At 36.8% G+C, this 23,596-nt stretch overlaps 1 protein-coding gene and 1 long non-coding RNA gene across 3 annotated transcripts in view; one reads left to right on the forward strand and one right to left on the reverse strand.

Moving 5' to 3' along the window:
• The window catches only part of LOC130576618 (uncharacterized), a 37,947-nt gene extending 19,217 nt beyond the window's left edge, over positions 1 to 18,730 (forward strand). For both annotated transcript variants that reach the window (XR_008965680.1, XR_008965681.1), the window contains 2 exons: positions 818 to 953; positions 17,838 to 18,730. This is a non-coding gene — a long non-coding RNA (uncharacterized LOC130576618). The remainder of the gene's footprint in view (positions 1 to 817; positions 954 to 17,837) is intronic.
• LDB3 (LIM domain binding 3) overlaps positions 1 to 23,596 on the reverse strand; it is a 105,821-nt gene that overhangs the window by 7,478 nt on the left and 74,747 nt on the right. The window contains exons 8-12 of the mRNA XM_057371409.1: positions 19,542 to 19,577; positions 18,027 to 18,224; positions 14,704 to 14,868; positions 6,462 to 6,589; positions 832 to 1,132 (exon numbers count right to left, since the gene is read on the reverse strand). Of these exons, the coding sequence (XP_057227392.1) occupies positions 832 to 1,132; positions 6,462 to 6,589; positions 14,704 to 14,868; positions 18,027 to 18,224; positions 19,542 to 19,577 (828 nt within the window). The remainder of the gene's footprint in view (positions 1 to 831; positions 1,133 to 6,461; positions 6,590 to 14,703; positions 14,869 to 18,026; positions 18,225 to 19,541; positions 19,578 to 23,596) is intronic.

Below are 23,596 nucleotides of genomic sequence, written 5' to 3' on the forward strand. Positions count from 1 at the left end.
GCACACCCACATCTCACAACATTCYTAAAGTTTCTTCTCCTTCCTTCYTTCCATCTGAGAGCACTGCATGCAACACATTCTAGTAATGTCAGACTATCAGGTGACAACTTGCTGTTTCATTATGTGGAAGACACATTAAATTCATTTTGGTGATTGACTCTGGTGATTGTAGGTAGGTATAATGATGATTACTGGAATATTTCCATTTCAGAATATATACAGRGCAATAATCAGCAGTTCCACATCACCAAACTAGTTTCTTTTAGTGGGGAAGACTGTCATTAAACACGGATTGCMTAAAGTTGGATAGCAGTGCACAGGGTAACAGCAGGCACTGGTCCAGCAGAATGAATTGGGAGAGAAGGGAGAGGCATGCTATGAATCACTGGTAATGGAGTGGAGGCATTATCTTTCTCCAGACACAAAACCAACAATTACATTGGGCTGCTGTTCCAAAATGATGCCTTGTTCCTTTTCTCTCCACAATCCCCCCCCTCTGTCCCCAGCCCCCCAACTCTCCCTAAGAAGTTACAAGAACCTCCTTCAAAGCGTTACTTTAGGACCAAAAACCTGTTTGAAAGCAAGCAGTGATTTGCTGCAGCATCCAAGAGACAAACAATTAGCATGTATAGCTTTGCAGTGATAAAAAGTGAACCACACAACAACAAAATGAGCTCTGGAAATGTTAAATTAATGAAGCAGACAACAGACATCCCTGCTGGGTAATTTAACAGAGTCTTAGGCTCTGGTACTGTATATTAATGTACAATAACCAGTCTCTCTGATACTTTTTGTTCTGCTTCATCCCTCTTCAAAGGCTCATGACCTTACCGAATGACGCTGTTACAGTGGCCACAGAGCGGGGTTCGGCTGCTGGCTGGAAAACGCTCCGCCCTCTGAACTGTTCCCCGGGCTAATGCAGGGGGCTGGGAAGAAGGTGAAACTGGAGACGGGTAAGCAGAAATTGAGGCAGGAGATGGCACTGGAACACCCCTTGGGAGGATGTGCTTTGTGACAGTGGTGGTGGATTTTCCAGGTGCAAATTTCTGGGAAAAGGAGTCATCTGTTACCCAGGGAGGGCGACTCGCAGGCTCCGTGTTGGCAGGGGTGTAGGAATGAACTGGTGCTGGCGCTGTTTTAAGTATCCCAAAAGAAACCAAGAAGGATTTTAAAGTCTATTTCTTCCAATGTCAATACAGCAACACTTACCAAAGGGTACTCCACGACACACACACAATAAAAGCTTCAGATGATACTTAATTATGATTTGTCCTATTGTCCACATGCTTGCTTATTCTGGGCTGAAGCCAGGGGTATCGGCACAATCACTGACTTTTAATCCACATGCATTACAGAAGTCATTGCCTAGTGGCTTTTATGGATTTTATGGAGACCATTGTCAAGATCATCTCTTCATTTTCTAGTAAGAATGAATATGACAATWCTGTGATAATTTCAAAGACTGTCATATATTCTGTTTAAGACAGGTTAAAAATAGGAAAGCCAGATCATATATTGAACTTTCAGATGGAATTCCCCAGAACTGCAATAAGTAACGCTTAACTTTTGATCTCATAATATTAATTAAAATGCAACATTTTCTAAAGATGTCACTGTTGTCTGTCAATTATAGGTTTATTCCTAGGTTTTTGAAGGAAAACAGGCTCCCACAGAGAACACAGAGATAGAGAGCACTTGAAGCAATACTGAGGGAGCCAATTCAGCTCACATGACCAGCAAGATAAAGCCAACAGCACTTAGAGGAAGGCCAGACTTGTGGTTATGACTGATCTCAGCTCAGTTCTTGGCTCTGCCACAAACTTCCTGTATAACTTTGAGCAAAGCACAATCTCTCTGTGCCTCAGTTCCTGTGTGTAAAACAGAATATTATACTTTCTCTCTTCCACCCTTTGACTAGCACATAAAACCTTCAGTGCAGTCTGTCCCTGTGTTTGTGTGCACCAGGCTMTAAGCTTGGGTGGAGCTTTATCACATTAAAATAAGCAGAAGCCAGAGCCTGCACATACTGACAAGYTTTCCCATTGCCCTGCTCTTTTCAAAACATCAGCTCTTGCATTATGTAGGACTGCAGTTACTGCCCAAGAAACAGCCTCACTTTGCCAAGTGCAGGAGCACTAAAAGCAGTTTCCCTTTGCAAGGAAAACAAAGTGATTGACTGAAAAGAAGCTTGGAGAGTTGAAGTGTTTAGCCCAAATGAGAGAGCACAGCTTTGGGAACAGAAGCCAGTTCTCCAGCAGTCTAGGCAAACACTCTGCACAGTTGATCCCAGCACCAATAAAATGATGACCAAATACAGCATGTACAGTTTCAAGGGGCTTGCAAGTAGAAAGGTATTTCAGACAAAAGGGTTCTGAATGTAACATGGATCTTTCTGATTAAAAAAGYGGTGAGAAGATTATGTTTGATTCAACATCCCTACCTTAGCCTACACTCTGCCACATAGTAATTTACACTGATTATTGGCAATTTGCACGTGGTTAAATTGCATATATATCAACGCACTGTGATCATCTTGTGATCTTCTGTATTGAGGTCAGAGTTGAACCTAGTGCATTTTCTTGATAAAAATTCCTTATGGTACAGCATCAACAATGTTTCTGCTTCATAAAACTGTACCCACCTTAGCTTGAGGCTGCTTTTTTTTTTTTAACTTGGAAATGGTAAAGAGTGTTTAAAGATTTCAGAGCAGAGTTTATATGCAATCTCTTTAGATCCTAAGGCTGTTGCTATTTATGTATTACAGTATTAAGACAGGCAAAATTRGAAGTTAATATTTCATCTCTAATTGGTGAGTTCAAAAGGCTCCCACCTATGAGGCTCTCTAATTAAGTGACTTCTAGCTCACTTCACTACATTCTCTCTAGTTTCTATTTCTTTTCACTCTATCTCTTCCATTTCTGCAGTAAAATAAAGCAACAGAAAGTTAAGTAAAACAACAAAATAGGATTTTTTTCCAGGTACTGAAAGAAAGTACCAGAGAATTATTGCAAAATGCAAATGTTGCGTTTRCTCTGAGTTTTCTTTTCAGCTGTTATAATTTAATTTTACAGGCTTGATTTATTAAAATACATTTTCCCCCTGTGAACAAGCTGCAATTACTATTGCTTTAAAATAGTATCACTGCAATGTATTAGAAAACTTCCACTAACTTGGAGATTTTAGCAATTGTTATTAAAAGGGAATTATTGTTTTATTTGCATAGAACTGCACCCCCAAGCTTATATGAACAAYTCTTTTGTCTTAGTAGCTATTGCCATACACATTCACCTTGAACATTAATGTATTTCCAAAAGCCTTCCAACATACATGCAGCAGAAAAAAGGGGCTGCTTGCTGTTAAAAAAGTACTAAGATTCAGTATGTCAGTGAATGTATTCTCAAAATACCAATTTAGTATGAGTTGACCATTAACTGTTAAAAAATGAATACTTCAGATAATTCAGAAACATAGCCTGCATCACCTTGTTTCTCCCAGCCCACACATTCTCTTAAAGCAGGAGAGAATGAATGAGATTATTGTTATCCTGAGAGAATGGCAGGAGAAGAGGTTTCTCTTAACAGTAATGGGAACAAGCCAATTCCTTGCTTCTGGGGAATTTGGAATTCTCCCTCTCAGCTCTTCATTTATCGTCTATGGCTATTTTCTCTCCAGACAAAAGGGCACACTACCAAAGACTCATTTAGCAAAGCAAAGATTTATAGAGTCTCGCCTTGGTCACACTGGCTTGCACTGCAAGAACAAGTTCTTTTTTCCTTTGTTAGTAGATCAAGTAAATGTTATTCTTTATTATTTTCAATAACAAATGAAATTAATAACCACAACTAATTGGGCTTGTTCTACACTTAATGGCTGCATCCTTGAAGCCCAAAGTTTTCCCAATATTGTTACGGTATAGAGTAGGTGGCAAACAAAAGAGATTATGTTTTATAGGGAGACACTTCTTATTCAGGACAATTAAAAATGAAATAATGGTGTGGAAACTGCTGTTTTAGGATTGAAGATACTTAGGATTCCATGTAAAGTTCATTAAGAACTGTGGGAATCTTTCTACCAGTTCCTAGAAGAGCATATCAGGCCTTTACACTTGACCACTTTTGCATACAAAAGCAGGCCTAGTTGGACTTAGGTATTTAAAAGGAAAGATCTTCTCTCTTACATTTACGTGTCATGTTACTTCGTGGTACAGAACTGAAGTTGGAGTTGTTTGGGATATGTGAAAAGCTCTTTTAGCCTGGGAAAGCCGAYGGGAAAGGAATACCCAGGCATGTTCTGCCATCTAGTGGGCCTTGTTCAGAAGAGGCATCTRTGCTCCTTTTGAAAATGGGATATGAAATTTAGGGAAAAGATTTCAGAGTTCACAGCTTTCCCTTCAGGGAAAAAAAAATCAAAGATCTTTAGCAGCAGAAAATTTCCCACCTGAGTTAGGTTAGTCAAAGTGTWGACTTCCTGATAAATCCCATTGGAGCCAGACACTCAACAATTTGAATTGTTTCAATTTGAGACCTGTTTCAGTTTGTTTGGGTTTTTTTTTTCAACCTGATACATTAAAATAGCCTTGTAAACCCTCTCAGTGACCGATTCARTTGTCTCTGTAGTGGATATACGAGCCTGTTGAGTGGTGTTTTAATCTGGAAATTGCCACCGCACATTTCCAAGGGAAGCCAGTCATTGACAAAGTTGTGTGAAGGAGTTTTCTAACTGGTGGTTTGTTTCTAAGTACTATTGATTTTCCCATCTGTGACAGGAAATGCCATTTCCTCCATTTCTTCCCAACTGGCAATTTCCCATTGTGTCAGGACTGCARCCGAGTTCAGCTCACGTTCCAAAAMTACTCTGAAGAGCTACCACATGAAATATATAACACTTCACAAAGGTACCAAAACAAGAACCAAACATCTTCACCAAAATCTTTGCCTGGAATCTCTTTTGTACCTGAGTCACTTCAGGGTTCAATTACGAAGGTAGTTTAGTATCCCTCAGTGGATATTTCAAACTCCTAAACAGTACAGGTTTTTGGKTTTTTTTCCCCCTTTCTCTGCCAATTATTTAAGCCTTTATTGAGAAACAATGAGGCTCAAAACCAGCAGCATAAGGAATTACAAAGGAAAACCAGCAATGTAAGGAAGTGCAAAGAAGATGCCCAACTTGGAGAAAACAACAGCCTTTCCTCTTATTCAAAGTTGAATTCAACAACCACGTTTTACTTTACCAGATACAGCCAATAACTGGAAATAGCAGCAGATTGATTTCTGTGACAGGTTTGTATAYTGAACTGGAGTTTATACTTCCCCAAATGAGCACAGGCTTAACATCAATCAGTGAATTTAGGAGATTTTGAACTTGCTACAGTTTGCTCTCTTCTATATTATAGAAATAAAACTGCTGTCATCATCTTTTCAATTCAAAAATAATAGCATTGGCCTTGAGTGAGAATATGTATACACTGATGCACTTAACCAAAAGCAAATGAGAAGCTGAGAAACTGAAGTTTATTTACTTTGAGACCTTAAATATTTAATGAGATCTCTGACTTAACTTTTTCTACCTTTATGTCTCAAACATAAAGATCAATTGATTTGTCTGTCTGTTTTATGTCTAACTAAAATTCCTACATTTGTTTAATTTCAGCTGATCCAGAAATAGAACATTACAGTTTTAGACTTATAATTCTTGGCTTTTTCATATTTATTTGACTGTAGAGATATAAATCAAMTTTATAATTTTCTTGCTAAGATCAGAAAAACCTTAATTTGAAACAGAACTGCATTYAGACTTACACTGCTGTCTCATTTAATTCATTCAGTCTGAAGGTTCACATTTTGGTCATCAATGGTTTTAGAAGTTCAGTCCACACATTAATACAAAGGAAATTTAAGTAATATCAAGGGACGTGTTTTCCAAATGAATGAAAAACCAAATATACTCCTTCAGTTACTAGATCTCCAGGAAATGGAATGGCATTATAAAGTGCTTTAATACCTCATTCTTTATTTCAAATAAAGTTCCTTATACAGTCTCACTTATTTTGCAAATGTATCCTACTCAAGCAAACTCCACTTCCTTCATCTCCTTCCTGAACTGTGCATTCTTTTGCTATTTTATCAATTCTGGAGTGTCACTGGGCTCCTAATTGGATACACTATGTTATTTTTCAAACATATCTCTTCTGAAAAATCAGGCTACACATTTTTTTTTAGACTTTCCTGTTGCTTTTATTTTTCCCCTCTGTTTGTCCCATACTTTAACTCTGAAGTACAATACAAATACAACATAATCCTCAATCTTCAGATAATCTGAGGCAAAACTAGCAACATCTACTTCCATGTGTATAAATATTTTCTGATATGTCTGTGTACAAAATGTGTGCTTTTGACATTTAATAAAAGAAATACGTGAGGACTTTTTTCCTGAATCTTTTCAGTACTTTGAAGGCTCCTTACCTGGCTGGTAGACAGAGGGCTTTATGCTGGCAGTAGTAACAACTCTCATTTTTGAAGCAGCAGAAGGAGCAGGACTTTCACTGTAGCTTCCAGAAACTGGCATTGGTGTATACGACTGGGTTGTGTTTCTAAAAGYAAAATGTAGGTGTGAACAGCTTTATAAACAGCAAAACTGACCATGAATTAACGGATCTGGCAGCTTCCAGAGAACTCCATGAGGAACTGTCTGTGAGAGCAACAGAGACAATGCTGTGAGATTCACCAGTCTTTATCATTGCTAGGCTTATCCAAGGCTTGGACAATTCTTTGGAAAGGAAAATTAGATGAACGGGGATTTAAAGTAATGCCAAGTTTGCTGTTGTTGTCACAGAAAMTAGCTTGCTGAGGGTATGTAACAAATTTGAAACTCTCAGTTTAACAAGGGATCAGACTTCAGAAATCTGCATACRAAGTTTGTGTTTTCTGCTCTGCAAATAAAAAGACCTGGTCTTGTCTAACATAAATCAATGAGTGGTATTTGGACTTAAAAATATACTTGCTCAGCACAATTACTACTAYTACAAATGCTAACTAGTGTTTATATACTGTTATATTACTTTCAAAAATATTTTAGTGACCTCTAAAAATTTTTCTGAAATTAACTCTTTTCCCTATTTAGACTGAACCCAAAACTTACTTATTAAATTAATTTTCTTGATGTTCAGATTCAGCCGACAGAAAAACCATAAGATATGCAATATAATGCACTTTCTTGCATTCCTAGAATAAAAAACATTTGCTCAGGATTCCAAACGTCAGTAAGAAACCATTCTTCTCTATTTTATGGCTTAGATGGTGATTCTCAGTTTGATTCCAGTAACACATTAAAAAATGCACCTCTTCTATCTGCTAGTTACTTGGAATGATTCTGTTTGCAGTGTCTGTGCTTTGTAGATTGCTAAAAGAGCATCACAATCCAAGCAAGCAAGAGAGAATAAAGTACAAGGAAGAGAAGCAACAGATAACGAGACGTGTGCAATAAGAAAAACTATTCACTAGAGAACATTGTTCTAGCTCACCCTGAAAACATAGTCTCACTCTTCATAGGAACAGATCCCTATCTATTTGTGCTGATAGGAGTTATTTCCATAGTGTTTGTCTATAGGAAAACATTTGTAAGCATGTCAAAACAAGAGTCCAGCATTGCCAGACTATTGGTCCATCTTGACTTTACTTTCTTTAACAGTGGAAACAGATGCCACCCTGAGAAAACCCATTATACTCTTACATGGCAAACATAGCAGATTTCTTCTAATACAGGTAAAAAACATTCTGAGAAATGGAAACTTTCAATTTTTAATTTTGAACAAAATAAACCTGGCCTCAYGACGTAGCTTTTTGCTGCTCTGACAGTGTTTCTACTATAGATCCAGTTTGCATAGCATTGCTGCCTCGAGCTAATTTATTTTGTCTATTTAGCAAGACCTAGAAACCTAACTATTGCTACAATGGCTACAGCTAATTATTTCTGTACCTAGTCTAAGGTTTAGGGCTGGATTTGAGCCCACTATACTGTGAATGAAGAGGACTCTCCAAGATAAACTATTTTAGTGGGTTTGTATTCACTGTGAATTCTGTTGTGAAGTGTGCTGTGATTTTGTAACTGCCAAAGCTGTTCTAAGCACTGTAAAACTTTCTATTTTCCATTTTAYCATCTCTTTCCTGATGATACCTCATCTGTGGTGCCTAAGAAGGAGTCATTGGACAGAGGCCATGGCTCCTATCATAGCACAGGGACATGGACACCGTGGGGCACCCTGGCTTCACACACAGCTTTCAAAATGCCCTTAGTTAAATACAACACCCAAAGACTTGTCCTTGCTTTAAAATCTGCTCTTCAGGGTAAACTAGACAGATCAGTGCCAGATATTTACAATGTGAGTTAGAAGACTGTAAAATGACGTGTCATTCAGCCTTAATCTGAAAATGTCATCCAGTCAGGAAAGTCTACTCCCAGGTGCACAGGTCCRATGGTTAGAAAGTCATTTGAATCTCTCTAAATGCACGAAAGAAAGAAAGAAGTACTGAACCAGATTAGTGATACCTAGACTGTCACGAAGAGAAAATGGTTATTCAAAATGGAAGTGCTTCCCAAATGTAATAGCATAGTAAAACCATAGTGCAAATTTCCTTGTGTTCAGGGAAATTAAGCTGAAAAAAACCAAAACACCCCCGTCTTTCACCCGCATTCATAGTACCAAAATCATAGCAAAATCCAAAGAAATACTGAACCCTTTTACAATGTGTATGATGCATATTAAATACACTAAGGAAGATAAGAAGGCTTATCAAAGAGATAAAGTGTTACACTACATCATTAAGGCTTTAGTGAAGTTAAAGATTTATCAGAATTTCTGCYGAAGAAAAGGAAATAGCATGTGATTAAAAGAACCAAAAAAAAGAAACTAGAAAGAAAGAAGGAAATTAAGAAAGAATAAAAAGATGTCTTAAGGATCAAAGATGCTTTAATGGATCAAGAAGCACTGGCATCCCGAAAAGCAACCTTATTAAATTTGTCTGTAGCAGTCAATGGCACATGACAGGCAGCAAATTAAATTCTGGCTATAAGAACTATTAGTTGTCAAAAMCAAAAAAGAGTAAATATTTCTAAGCAGATAATTTTTATGTTAACGCTTCACTAGATGCCTACTAGTAGCAATAAATTGGTCTGTTAAGTGCTTTTAAGGTAGAGTAGCTGCACAAAACATTTTTATACCTCTGSTTTGACTGGTAGCTGATGGAGGTGGAAGAATGCCGGTTGAAACTAAAATGAGACAAAAGTGGTATTTGAAAAAAATACACAGAACTTTGGGATAACTTGTCCTTATTTCCTATGAATAAGAAGTGCTCTTAAGTGCTAAGGTAAACAACATGTACATATTTATAATCATATGAGTATTACATCACATTTTGTTATCTTATTTAAGGGATCACAGTGAAACCTGAATAGTGGTAACACAAGTCAACGAGCTGAATATATTGTTCCATAAGTCACTGTCACCTGGTCAAGTTATTTGGTTGTGGAACTCCAGTTATTTTTATTAACACAAAAAATAAATACTAGAGATATTTCTCAGTGTTACAAGTTAAAATTGCATCAAATCTTAAAAGCAAACCTCGAATGAACCAAAGGCCAAAGATCAGGGAAGTGTCCCAGCTTACRAGGCAGCTCAGACAATCCCACAGAAAGGACAGGTTGGTGTAGTTGAAGCAAAAACATCAACCCATCATGTTCAATTTGTGCCTTGCTGAACCTTTCTACTGCTACAGAGTCTTGGTAAACAGGTAGACTTTTTTTTTTCTTGAGGAAAGAGTATAATTTCAGAGCATAAATGAGTCATTTATGAAAATACAGGAAGTTCTTGAAAGCCTGCACAGTGCAGGATCTGAGAAACAAGAGGATTCAGAAAGAGCAGAGCAGGGCTGTATGGCAYCAATCCCATCCCACAGGAGCACAGCCCATATCTGCCAGAATTGCCAGGAGCCTGCCTCATGCCAGTTACTCTCCTAACTTCTGGAGTTAGGAGTTTTTCTTCCCTTTACCACAGACACAGTGCTTGGATTAAAATCTCATAATCAGAAGCTACACTTGATTTTTAGAACCATAATTGYAACTCTTTCCCTTGTTTCTCCTGGTTTTGTATGCCCACAGTGCTGTCTCATGGGGTGCCCTGTTTTAACCCTCTGGATGGAGTAACCCATCCATAAAGAGCTTCAAKCTTATTTAAAACTCTCCTGCTATACTTTCTTCTTTTAAGTAAGATTTTAAGTGGAACAGATAACAGTAAATCAGATTTCACTGCAGATGTAGAAGTAAGAGTGACACAATCAGTTAAAGATTAGTGATTTACTTCAAACACTCCTCTTTAGGAACATTACAAAGATTTTACTCACATTAAGTGTTATGCATATGTTCACAARTGCAAAGTCACTATAGAACTGGATCTACTAAAGTTTAAAATCAGATTTAAATTGTTAAGSATATAAATCAAGAAATTCCCCTGTGTTTCCTTGGTGGATCTTTCAAAAGCATCTAAAAGGAAAAAAAAAAACCAACAAACAAACCCCACACAAACACTGGAATAATGGTGGTAAAACCTGAGCCACACCAACCCAAGAATATCCCTTACGGTAAAATAAAACAGTGTTGTAATTAAGTCATCCATATTTTATTTTGAAATAAAATTATATKAAATGCTCAATGCTCCTCTGGTATATGTCAAGCTGAAACTGGATTTTTAAGTCTGTAATTTGGCATGCTAAAGCATTGCTTGATTTCTAAATGAAAACTATCAGATGTTAAAAATTTTAATTATAAATTATTTTAGTCCCTTATGTTTGAATACAGTAGCTACAATACACAACAGTTTTAATTTAAAAATAAACATGGAATAGTGCAGCAAGATAAAGACATCCAAAACCAACCAACCAAACTGAGTTTGCTTCTTGTCCCTGATTATCAGGGAACCAAATTTTTACAGCTCCTCCAARTCTCTGCTTTGCCCTTCTGTGCCTTTGGTGAAGCAGAGGCAGTAATGTTTGCCTGTTGGTAAGAGCTGGGAGCAGATGACAGCATCACACCGTGTGTCATTCATTGACAAAGCAGCAGTGTGTAAAGCTGAGATGCTGTACATCTTTTATCTATGGCCTAAACAATTGCCAGGTACTAGCAGGTGGTTTTAGGAGTCTGACTAAAGCATTGCTTTCTGTAGTAGACAGCTGTTTTTCATAGATTCACAGAACCTTTGAGGGTGGTAGAGGCCCCAGGAAGAATCTGATCTAACCWGCTGAAAGCAAGGCCAGCTYYGAGGTCAGACCAGRTTGCTCCRTRTTTTAGCCAGTGATGTCTCTAAAACCTTCAAGAATGAAGACATTCTCTCCAGAACAAGCCACTTCCTTTCAAAGGGACAGGAAAAAGGGCAATAGTCCCTGCCAAATCTAAGAGGAAATTTACTTCCAGTTCAAATGTCTTAATAGCTCAAGGTCATCTGTTTATCCCCATTACTCATTAAAATTAGTTTCACACGATTAGTCCATATTGGTACATAACTCCCAATGAATTTGTATGGTTTCAAGGCCTCACACTGCTTCCCWTGTCCCATTAAATGGATATGAAATRTAAGGAAAATGGAAGAAAGRTYAATTAAGAAATAGTATTGCTTTAGCTCTAAGACAGACATGCAAGTAGTGCTAAGACAGCAAGTACTGGCTATACTGATTTATTAGCTGTTTATATGTAAATTATGCATATTGGTGCTTAACTTAGTCTTGCCCATGAAACTCAATGATCCTTAAGATCCCTCCCAGCCCAATCCATTCTATGATTTCATGATTTCCAAGGCAGGAATGAAAACASAGCTCTTATGGAAGATTTAGATGGGTCCCAAGATGTAGACTGGGGAAACATGAACAGATGTGCTCTGTCTGACCAGAGTAGTTACCAAAGCTTCAATGTAATTTCATCCTTTCACTGATAGAGATATTTCAGTTTTCAGCTGAGAACAATCCTAAAATCAAATATTTTCTGTAGCTCAGAAGAAGTAATAGGTTTTGCATGTCAGTGTTTTAATCGAGCTCAAATATCCACAGTTATTATTGCTTAGAAAGCAAGGAACCTTACCTGAGTACAAGAGGCTTCTTGAAACTGAAGTTACAACTGGTGTACTTCCACTCAAAAAAGAGAAGTACATCAGCACTTAATTTTATTTCCTATGTTTTATCAGCTCCAAACTGGAATTACTCCCCCTATGTAACTCCCATGGCTGTGAACAGACATGGTTACATGCTAAAATAAAAACMCTTATGATGATTTGTTCTGTAGCTATTTCATTTTTGCACTGGTTTCAGTGATGTGAAGCCAAGCACTTCACTGCCATGTTATGTGACTCTCTGGAGAAAAACCATTATACCTCTTGGTTGAATCCTTCAWACCTATACACTTTGTCCATTTACAAAATCACCTTTGGGTGATTCCGGTCTTTTCATATAAAGATAAGAGAGACATGAATAATTACAATCTCAACTGTATTGCTGATTCAATTTTTCATTATTTCTGAAGACTGTGTCCAAATGAGTCTTAAAATCTACTGCTTTTTCCTCTGTTAGTGTTGTCAAAGTTTTAATGAAAGCAGTGAAAAGGCTTGGAAGTGAGGAAGTACAGCAGCATTCTCTCTTTCTAGTGGTAGAAGATAGTTGTGATCCTGTGTTTTCACMAARAAAAAAAAAAAAAGGTCCATCATTCTCACCTGGTGTCTCTAGACAAATATTCTCATTTCAGGATGGCAAAAGCAGCACAAACCAACCAACTGAAATCCCTCTGTTCCAAGAGACCTTGTGGTTACAAATCCTACATCTAAAACTCGATTGTTTCCTAGCTCAGTTGTCATGTGGAAGATAAAGAAGGGGCTATTCCTTTAAACACATYGTGCTTTTCAATGGTCTCTGCCAAGTCAATCTCTTCAGAAAGTGAATTCCTCAAATCAGAGAGCATAATACAAAATCAAAACAAATTAGGTKAAAAGAAGAGAGCTTTACAGATATACCTAGACTGAGATGAGATAGCAGATGAAATAGTGGAAGCTGCTAATGACATGTTCTTGGGCCCATGGAAAGGCTTGGGCTGGGAAAGAGAGCTGGGTGCTGCAAGAACTCTGCAGAAGACACATAAAAGCATGAACAAAATGATTTAACAGGGACACAAATCATGACATCAGAACCCAGCTCTGTCAGGATTCAGACATAGGAACAGGTTTTCTGTAGTATACATCTGCAGATTTACAGAATAGCACAACCAAGMACATTCCTACAGAACACAAGACAAAATGCACACATTATGAAAAAATTTTAAAACCAGACTCTATCAATAACTAAGAAAGACAATATTACAGGACAGGACTTTTGTCAAGGATACATGCTTTTATCTGAAAGATGTGAAGATGTTTGAGTCTAAATACAAGATAAAAATTTTAATATGCAAGAGTACTAGACAGAAGAATATTGTATCTAAAACAGAAGAGGCATTTTTTTGTTTGAAGCAGATACTAGGTAATACATTTTCTTCATGCTACAATTTAAACTGAGGGATATCATATTGTTATAATATTATCATTGTTTCATGCAAAAATGCCTTACAGGCCAGTTCAGAATCAGAGCATAATACCTTATTCAAATSTCCTTTGCTGCCTGACTGATTTTCTTGTACTGGAATAAAACCACTGCATTCTGGTAGGTCATGGTTAGGTAAAATCTGACTAAAGTGAGAAACTAAATAGTTGGCATATACACATAATGCAAGTCAACTAGCAAAAAATTAATCAAGAAGTAGAGCCAAGAGAACATTTCCAATTCCATTTACACATACCTAAAATATGATATCTCTGAGGTCTCAATTRTTTAAAGTAGTTTACATTACCAGAAGCGTGTTTTTCCTTGGATKTTTAAAGCATGCTAAAGTATACATCATTTCAGCATATTCATGTAGCAAACCCCAAAGGTAAAAGAATATTATGYACAAAAAGAATTCACTCTTATTTTCTCCAAAAATGACAGTGGTGTAAGTGACAGCTGTATAAATCCCACACATTTCCTCACAAGCTGTYTGACAGTTTTAATATACAACTGTAACACCCACTGGGCTACAAGTTTTAGGAATGCGGCTCCTTGAAACTTACTTCAGCTCTAAGGCTAATTCTCATAMGGAAAAAAAAAATTAGATAAAWCTAATAGAAATTAATYGACTTAACTTACAGAGCAAGTCAATCATCAAGTGTCCACCTTGTTTCACTCTTATCTGCTGTGCTACAGTAAGCTCAAWCATGTGAGYAAATGAYATTTTCTAATTTTCCAWTTCTTGTCCTACTGCAGAAACACTMTTAAAAGAACATTCACTGTAACTATTGTGAGGAGTTGTTTTGGTTTTATTACAAGTGGTATAAAGATATTTCTAATTTTAAGCCTAGACTCACTTTCTGAAAATGAAGTTACATTTTTAGGACTATTTTATTTTGCAAATTCTATGCAAACTTGAACAACATACCACAAAATAAAAAAAAAAAAAATCAACAAAAACATCACCCCCTCCCTTCCCCCAGAATATATAAAGGCATGTAAACCAGGTTATAGCATTTCATACTACATTCTTAAGTTAAGAATGTGTATGCAGCATTTCCAAAGCCAGATGGGGTACAAAGCAATGGAGCATTACCTTTGGAAGGAGGATGAGAAAGACTCTTGCACTACTGAGGTGGTGGCTGGTGCTGTCATCGGGCTGGCAGTGTTTTGAGCAGCAGCAGCAGCAGGCTGAGGTGCTGAAGCATGTGGTGCAGGAGCAGCAGAACTGGGAGCCACCGGGGCATGCTCAACAGGGGTACTAATTAGAGTTCAATGCAATAAAACAAGAAGCATCTTMAGAAGGCACGCATTTACATGTAGAGCAGAAAACCTACTATGTTTGAACCTGCAGCTGCAAACATAGTAGCAGGCTGGGTTACTGAGGGAAAAGCACAATTATGCAAAGAAAAAAAAGACATTTTTTCAGCCTTTTCCATTGTGCAGCTCAGACTGCAATGCAATGTTGGTCCTGCTTGATTGAAATTTACCCCAGGTGTTAGGCAGCACTTTAATCCTGCTCCCACTGATGCCAGTGGCAGGAAAAGTGGCACCCAGGACTGAAATGCTTGTGAAGAACTTGTCATAAAGCCTTTGAGCACTAAATTTCATCAAATATATTGAAATGAATGGTAATAATCTGTTCTTATACCCTGTGGCCATTTAAGTAACCTGCTGAACTATTAATGTCTTCCATCACCTCACTCAAATTTGAGAATTACTCATGTCTCACAGACAGATAAAAGGGGCAAAGTTAACAGGTTTTTTTTTTTTTTAAATCAGGGCATTACTGTACATAGCTGTCCATGAGAAGTGACCCAGGACCATAATGGATATATGTCTACTTCTTTAGACCTAACTCACAAATATATCATTACATCTCTGTGTTCTTCAAATTACTCTTCTCAAGATTATGGAATTTGGTGATTCCAAGGTACAAAGAATGGCAAAAATACTCCTTCCTGATTAGAGGAAGTAYCAAATTACAAAAGAAACCTTACTGTTCCAAAGCTGTTTTTTTTTCAGCCAACCTTAGCCCTCTTTCTCAGCTTTTTTCCTAAGCAGATTTACCATTCATTGTGCAAWTTTTCTCTCTTTGAGCCATTCTATCTCATATTCTCTTTTGCTTCTCTCAGAATAGCTGGTTTGACAAGTTATACKCCTCAGGACCTAAAACAAGTGCTTCTGGATTTGTGATATCCCTGTTCTTCAAGGAGTGTCCCATTTCCCCTCTCCTTCATCTCCTCTTATATAGTTCAACAGTCTAGATGATGGTGTCCTAATTCAGCTGAATATTTTGTTTGATAGCTGAAACAGAAGCTGGATGTCATTCCCACAAAACTCAAAGTTGAATGCAGCCCACGACAAAAGCAAGAAATCAGTATTCTCACCCTTAGGAAGTTTTATCTACAATTATGTATGTAACAAGTAAGTTCCTTGTTGCTTGAAAATAATCATCCCGTTTGCAATTCTGGGTTTCAAATCCTAACATCAAGTTTTGCAGAAGTTCTTCCATCATAATATGCATTTGAGATTCAGATAAGTTCTTCCATCCTGATGCGTTTTATGATGCAAATTCTTTTAATTAGACAGTAGTCTATGAATTGCAAGGCCTATGTAGCAGAGTAGCTGTGTATTATCCATCACAGCGAGTCTGTTACTGAATTTCAATACAGTGAAAGCTTTCCCTGGGCCACAGCAGACACCAGAATGACCCCACTAAAAGCTGTGGAGTCACAGTTTCCATCTCACACACTTACATATCTTTGATTTGACAAACAGGAACGAACTGAAAATATGCTGCACGTAAAAATGGAACTTAATGTATGTCTTAAAAACAAACACAGCCTAGGATTTAACCTATTTTGTCTGTTTGCACTGATGTGAAAGGGAATTTGCTACAGATTTCAAAAGATTCGAGACCTTTAAGAGTAGGAAACAGTGAACTTAATTAATTGTAACAATCTCAATAATGTTAATCAAAATACATATTCAATTCTAAATAATGAAATGAAATAATGTGTGAACATGGACCTGTGTGGAGACAGATTTGAATGGAACAWACCCATATAAATAAAATAAATGCAAATATACTGGAATACCTTTTAAAGTTTAAAAGAAATACAAAGAAATTTTCTCTTGCAATGAGTTTGTAATATCTCTTTTTATGTGATTAAAATGCTAGAGGCTTGCTTGCCTTCCTTCATGGTAGAATATATTAATTATCAGAACAAGGAATAAATCTAAGTGAAGTGGATATAACCTTAAAAATCAGGGTGGCTTGTTACATAAATTATATGCAGTTGGCAACATTCTCAAAACAGTTTTATAGAGAGATCTCAAGACTAACTTGACTGGTTTTACTTTAACAACTATCAACTTTAARTAATTTTATTTATACAGTCAAGTAAAATATCCAAACTTGTTATTTCCCTCCTCCTTTCTAGATTTTCAGTCCGACTGTTTGTTTTAGTTCTTCAAGTGTGGAAGAATTTCAAGAACTGATAAATGTGGTTGCTGGTTTATAAAATAGATAATCTATTGCAACAACTTCATTATGACATGTTACAGAGGGTTTTTTGTTTGGTTGGTTGGTTTTTAAATACAGTCATTTTGTAGACTAAATCTTTACAGTACTTTGTATTTTAAAAGAAATTGAAAAGATCAAACATCTTCATATTCATGGTAACAAACAKAAAAATAAGTTAGATGGATGAAAACAAACACACATCTCTTCTCAGCTGATTTTCACCCATGAAAAGGAACACAGATCAGTAGAGGTTAAGAGGATAATAATGGTTAACAACCATAATGAGAACACAGCAACAAATGCACTCTAACATTTAAAATGTAARTGCAGATTATACTCTTTTCTCTCAGTGAAGTCTTATGTTCTGAAACTTTCTGTCCAGATAAGAATGAGTGGATTATTAAAACTGTACTTAGTCTCCTTTATGTAATTCATGAAGGTTTTTTTGTTTCTAATCCTCCAACAGATCACTTGTAAAGAATCAAAAATATAGAATACAAAAATTAAAATGTATATGAAAAAAATCTGTTTTTGCAGCATTTGTAGGAAAAAAGTGCTGGAGAAAGTGTTTAGAGAAAGCTGTAACATGGAAAGATTTTACACTTGAATATGGGAATATTTGTGGAATACACTACAAATACAGAAATATCAGCTTCTGTTTCTCTGCTGAAGATGTTTAATGACTTGACTYTGTATTGTAGGTGCAATCCTTACAAAAGCCACTGAAAATGTAACATCTACATGAGCCAGAAGTTGCTGGAATTGGAAGAACTTGGACACCTGCCTTGGAGGCTCTGGGCATTTCCACCTGAAGGCGTTAGAGGTTGTTATTACAAACCATTCCAAAGCTCCAAACCGGGTCAGTTATGCAGTTACACRTCACAGTGTACCTTTGGTTACTGGATGAAGCAAGAGGGGCTGTCTGGCCAAAACTGGCCTCCCTCTGGCTTGTACCTGCTCCAAGCCCCACAGAGCCCTTGGAGGCCACTGGCTGAGCATTGGCAGTGTTGGCATCCCTGGTGGATGATTTAGGAGGATGCCAAATACTCGAGGTCACATACTGTGGTGCATGCGTGGTACCTGCAGGCCTGGGTAACAGAGATTACAAGGGTGTTTGTAAATGAGGCATTTCCTAGGTAACAGCAGGTGTTTGAGGAAACACACAATTCCAGCCACGGAAGGAGCTGGAGATCATAATGATAGTGCAGATGAAGTAATGACTAATTTTGACAGTTCATTAGTTAATGAATGCTTAAGACCAGGTATGGCTTGATGAATTAAAAAAAGGTACCTTGTGTTAAATCTGAAAACAATATTGTTATGAATATCAAAATTAGCAAAGCTTGGATGATAGTGGAGGTGGAGAAAGGCTGTGGTAAGACAAATCACACAAGATTAAGGCAAGATAGTATGACAATAACACCAGTCATATATCAGAAATTGTTCCTGGCAAAATAAAATAATGATTTTTAAAAAGGAGATTTCAGTGAAGCAGTTGCACAGTCCAATAGATGGTTTTACACAAATAAAACTGGTGSTGGAATTCTAACATGTGTTGCTTGTTCTTTACAATTCAATTTGTATTCAGGAATCAAGGGGTTTTTTTTCTTCTTTTTTATAATTAATTTAAAAATAAAAATCTATTTTCTCAACTGTTCAAGGGCCAGTTGCCATTGCTTGTGTTTATTAACAAATAAKGCTTGCAGCCTTTGTTCAAATGTAGTCTTAAAAMAACACMAAAAAAAAAAAAAGAAGTGGTTGCMTATCACTGAGGCAGGAAYCTAGAAGAYAGAGGAAACAGTGCAATAAAATTATTTTAATGACAAACTCATAAGAGGCCTTTCTTTGCTCCATGAAAAAATTGGTCAGATTCACTGAAGAAGCACCTGTGTGGCTTAGTACATAAACTAATAGAAAACACTTTCCTATACTTAACTGCAAAATGTGTTGAGATCCTTTGGGAGAAAACAACTCAAAATGAAAGAACTTACAGAGGGACTGTTTTGAACCTCATAAACAATTGAGGATCAATGACATACAAATGTTCTTAAAATACCAAAAAATATATTGTATKTAGATTTTAAAAACATCTTGAACAATCTAGATGAAATTTTAAATGGGAATTATTCTTAAAACTCTATTACAAACTGAGAGTACTCCATTTCAAGATTATATCGTAAAAACTCCTTATTTGTCAGGTGTGTGAGCTCTGAGAAACAACATCCCCACCTGTCCCCCATCACAGTGCATTGGAAAGAAATGCCAAATGAACTCACTTAGTTGAAGTCTCTGTTTTCTTCATCTGCTCAAACAGTTTATAAATTTTATGCTTTTGAGGTAAGAACAATATGGAGAAAGTGGAGATGCACTCTTAACAGAAGTAAATCAAACACAGCAAACATTACCTGTTTTCTGATGCTGCTGCAACGTTTTCCTTGTCTCTGTGAAAGGAGGGGATACAGTATGAAATAAATGCAGTAGCCAGTGGGGGCAAAAAATCCCCACCCCAAACACCCAGGGAAAAAGAACGTGGATTGAGGAGAAATGTTTGGTTGCAAAAAGCATCCTAGAGTGGTTGCTTATAAATGTAGTTGTGAGAAACCTCTTCAGCTTTCCAGGTGAAACCCACCAGATACAGAAGTTTGCTGTATGCTTGTTATCAGCTGCAAACAACTTTGTTTCAATAATAAAGTAAAAGGAAAATTAACAGTTAAAGTATGACATTCTATGTGTGTATATAATTTCAGGAACAGTTTTGRCTTTAATAAGTTCCCTTCAAAAAGAATCAATAATATTTCAGCAGAATATATTTGATGCCAAATCCAAGCAGTAAAAATAATCAGAGTTGGGCTGTCCTCACTGACCCGATATTTTGAAGTGATAAGCAGTTAAATGGTGAACAAAGACTTATAAAAGAAGGATTTCTTGTGCCTGACATCACTTAAAAATTCTCTGTTCTATCCAAATACTAGTTTTCTGAACCTAAATTGGAATACAACCAATTCCTTCATTGACAATTCCTTCAGTTGGAAATCATTCATTCATTGAGGTGAGGATTAAGCCAGCCTCAGTTTCACTGATAGGGAACTGGGCTGTTATTCTGTAGACACATACACACTTTAAAAAATAATTGACCAGTTTAAATACAAACAATTGCTTATCTATAAGAAGTTAAGACACAAGTATTTTCATAAAGAATAGAATCCATTGGCCTTAAACAGCTATGTTTGAAATCCAGTTAGTTAAGTAATTGAGATAGTYTCACTATTTAGCAATTTGATGGGTGGTTGCATTCTTTCCTATTTATGGAACTGTGCTGAAATTTCAGCAGGTTTAATGCCAAAATGAGATATATAATGCCACATGAGAACATGTTGCTCTAAAATTAGAAAACACAAAGCAAATGTTCTCATTTATCCAACTAAACCTTTTTCTGAAATGTCCTTTGAAAACAAAAAAGGAATACATGCACTTCTCTATGTGGATTTGCTGGGCTCCAATCATTAACTTACATTATGTTTGGAAGTATTGTGTTGATGTACTTATATATTTATATATATATGTACAGTCACATATTCTTTCCTTAGTTCAGTTCCAATAAAGTTATAAAAAMCAATCCAGTTTAGATCAGCAAAGGCTTGGGCACAGGTGCTCTCTACACGTTGTTAAAACCTCTAACTAAGATGTAACTCCAAAATATATGAACCGAAGATTTTGAAACCCAGAAGTTGACTGTAACTGCCCCTCAGATGTGTCTGTGCCTGRGATGTGCTGTGGTTGGTAAGGAGGAGCCTGCCTTAAACAGCAATCCCCCAATGAGGTTGATGGGGTCACCACTCTGAAGCAATGAGAAACCAAACACTGTCTTTATGGTAACCAAGCTGTGAGTTCACTGCAATGCCAGCTTTAGAAAAGTCAGGACGAAACAAGGACGAGGAGGATGCATTAGAAACTGTGCACGTGTGGGAAGTGTTAATTTACCAAGAGYCATAATAATCATGCAGCAATGTTAAAGAACACAGTCACGGCCTGGAAAGGAAATACAGCACTGTTTATCTCCAGTGTTATCAAATGTTCTGTGAGAAATTACAGCCAAGACCAAAAGGCAGGCAGTTGGGGTTAGGCTGAAGCAGTGTTAAGCCTCTGTTGTTACAATTATTCTGATCCAAACTTTTCTGCTCCAATTGCTGTGGCTACACTGAACAAGGCAAAAGAAGTCACTTTGAGGTCAGGATTTCACAAAAGTTTTTTCCCCAAGTGTACAATATTGGAAAATGTTGAGTGACAACAGCAGGGGAGTTGTGAAGGTTTAAAAGAGAGAGAAATATAGTAAAAATTCCACAGAATAAAGCAAAGGAAAAAGAAGACAGTAAAGGGGGAAAATTAGTTCAAAAGCACATGRTTTTTCTTCCAGGAACTCTTTCTCTTCCCAGTCAATAGGAGTAATTCCCATTTGGCTACCAAGAAAAAAAGCTCAAGATCAGATGTGCCTCTGACTAGCAATACTCRAATTTTAAGGAACAGACTATTGGATTTCTGGCCTTTACAATCAAAACATTTTTTTGCTAACTAAATGCAGAAATAACTTTACTTTTGAGCCAAATACATCCCTGGGGCAGGCTCAGTAAAGTCAATACTTTCACAACATGAAAGAATTTGGCTCAGAATATTATAAGCTGTTTGTATCTCTGTCTACACAGGCTGCAGCAATAACTGACAGTGGTGGATAATAGTTTTGAGCTATCTGGGAGAAATTTAAAATTATTGTGGAGTTTGTTTTTTTTTTGGTCTGCAGTTGTTTTATGACCCACTGAAATGGCTTTTGATAGAAGGGCCTCAGTCAATGACTGCTCTGAGAGAAGAGTGCAATTCCCACAGATTTCATTAAATGCTGGACCTATATCTCAAACAAGACTTATTAATGCAATATACTGTCTTCCCAGTTACACAGTATATTATACAGTGGAAACTATGAAACATTTTCTTAGCATAAAAATATGTTACATTAYATGGTGCTAAAGGCAGAGTGAGTGAAATTATAGAAGTAGTCTTTCTCTCCCACACACCAAYGAGAATTACAATAGTTTGAGTAACAGAAGGCAAAATTCATTTGCAAGCCAAGCTTGTGTGGACTATTGGATCCTAAAAATAGCCTGGAGAATATTCAGAGAGTTTCCAATTAATGAGTATGTTAAATCTGAATTATATGTACTGCACATTGGAATACTTTGCCATTCTACTTTATTTTTGGGAACCAAATGTTAAAAGATTCCCAAACATGTACATGTAGCAGGCAAGCTGAAATGTGGTAGTTGTGCACCTTCCATCTACCTTCTCCTCAGACAGTGATGGATCCAGACCCTCTCTCTTGAAAAGCTCTGCTCTGTTCCACTGAAATGTTGTTAAGACAGAATCATATGATTTGTAATGAAGACCTGGTGACATAACAAACATGAGGTGTCCCGAGGGACCACATGATCCTTCAACTTATGTCCTTTCTTTCAGTGATGAAACAAGAAGTAAATATTGTAATTGAGTTTTTTCTCTTTTTCTCTATACATGGAGCAAGTCTATTTTTTATTTCTAAAATTAGAGACTGAAACTTAACAGAATTGTTCATGGTCTAAAAGCAAGTCCACAGCAGTACAAAGAACTGTAATAAACTCTCCTGAACCCCTGAGAGGTATTTAAAATACCAGCTCATACCCTTTAATGAGAGACTATATACTTTTTAATAAATGTCTATTCAGTTTATCAGTATTTTACTGTATTGAGAATGAAATCATCTTCTACAGTCTGACAGATATACAATAGTCTTTTTTCAAAGGGGAAACAGACCTACAAAATATTAGGGTCTATATTTATTGAAATTAAAAATTCTGTTTTTCTTGTAGAATAGTGTGGATTTGCAGGGCTAATCAGACAGCTTTYATCAGACTATTCAGATAGCTTTCATCCTAACATGTACTTATATAGGCATATTTGCCTACAAATAACATTTCCTTTTAAGAAGTAGAACTTACGAAATAACTTTACAAGAAATTCTTACAGGGTATCTGGTGGTAAAGTCGTGTGAAAACTATTTTGTAACTGCCTTCCAAACGTTTTTTGTCCTGACAGCGTGAGATGCTGACACTGTTGAAAACTGGACAYTGAACTAGATTAACTGCTGTTCTGATCCAATAAGACAATTTCTACCTTTCTGTATTTGCAGCTGGGAGTTTTTCCTTGGTCAAATGACTAAAAGACTGTTGAGGTTGCTTGCCTTTCCTCCCCCCTGCCCCATGCTATATTTCTGTTATTTTAACAAAGACACCATAAGACAAACAAAGAAATGACAGGCAGTTAACTGGAGASGACAGAAGATGACCATCATGCTGGTTTAGTTAACACTTCAGCTYGGGATGACAAAGAGGGGGTAGAAGAGCTGGTCTCTCTTTTTCAGCCACTGTAGTTAAGA

This window comes from Malurus melanocephalus, unplaced genomic scaffold, assembly GCF_030028575.1.
Source record: "Malurus melanocephalus ecotype Western Australia unplaced genomic scaffold, MMel_1.1 scaffold_146, whole genome shotgun sequence".
In the NCBI taxonomy this organism is placed as follows: Eukaryota; Metazoa; Chordata; class Aves; order Passeriformes; family Maluridae; genus Malurus; species Malurus melanocephalus.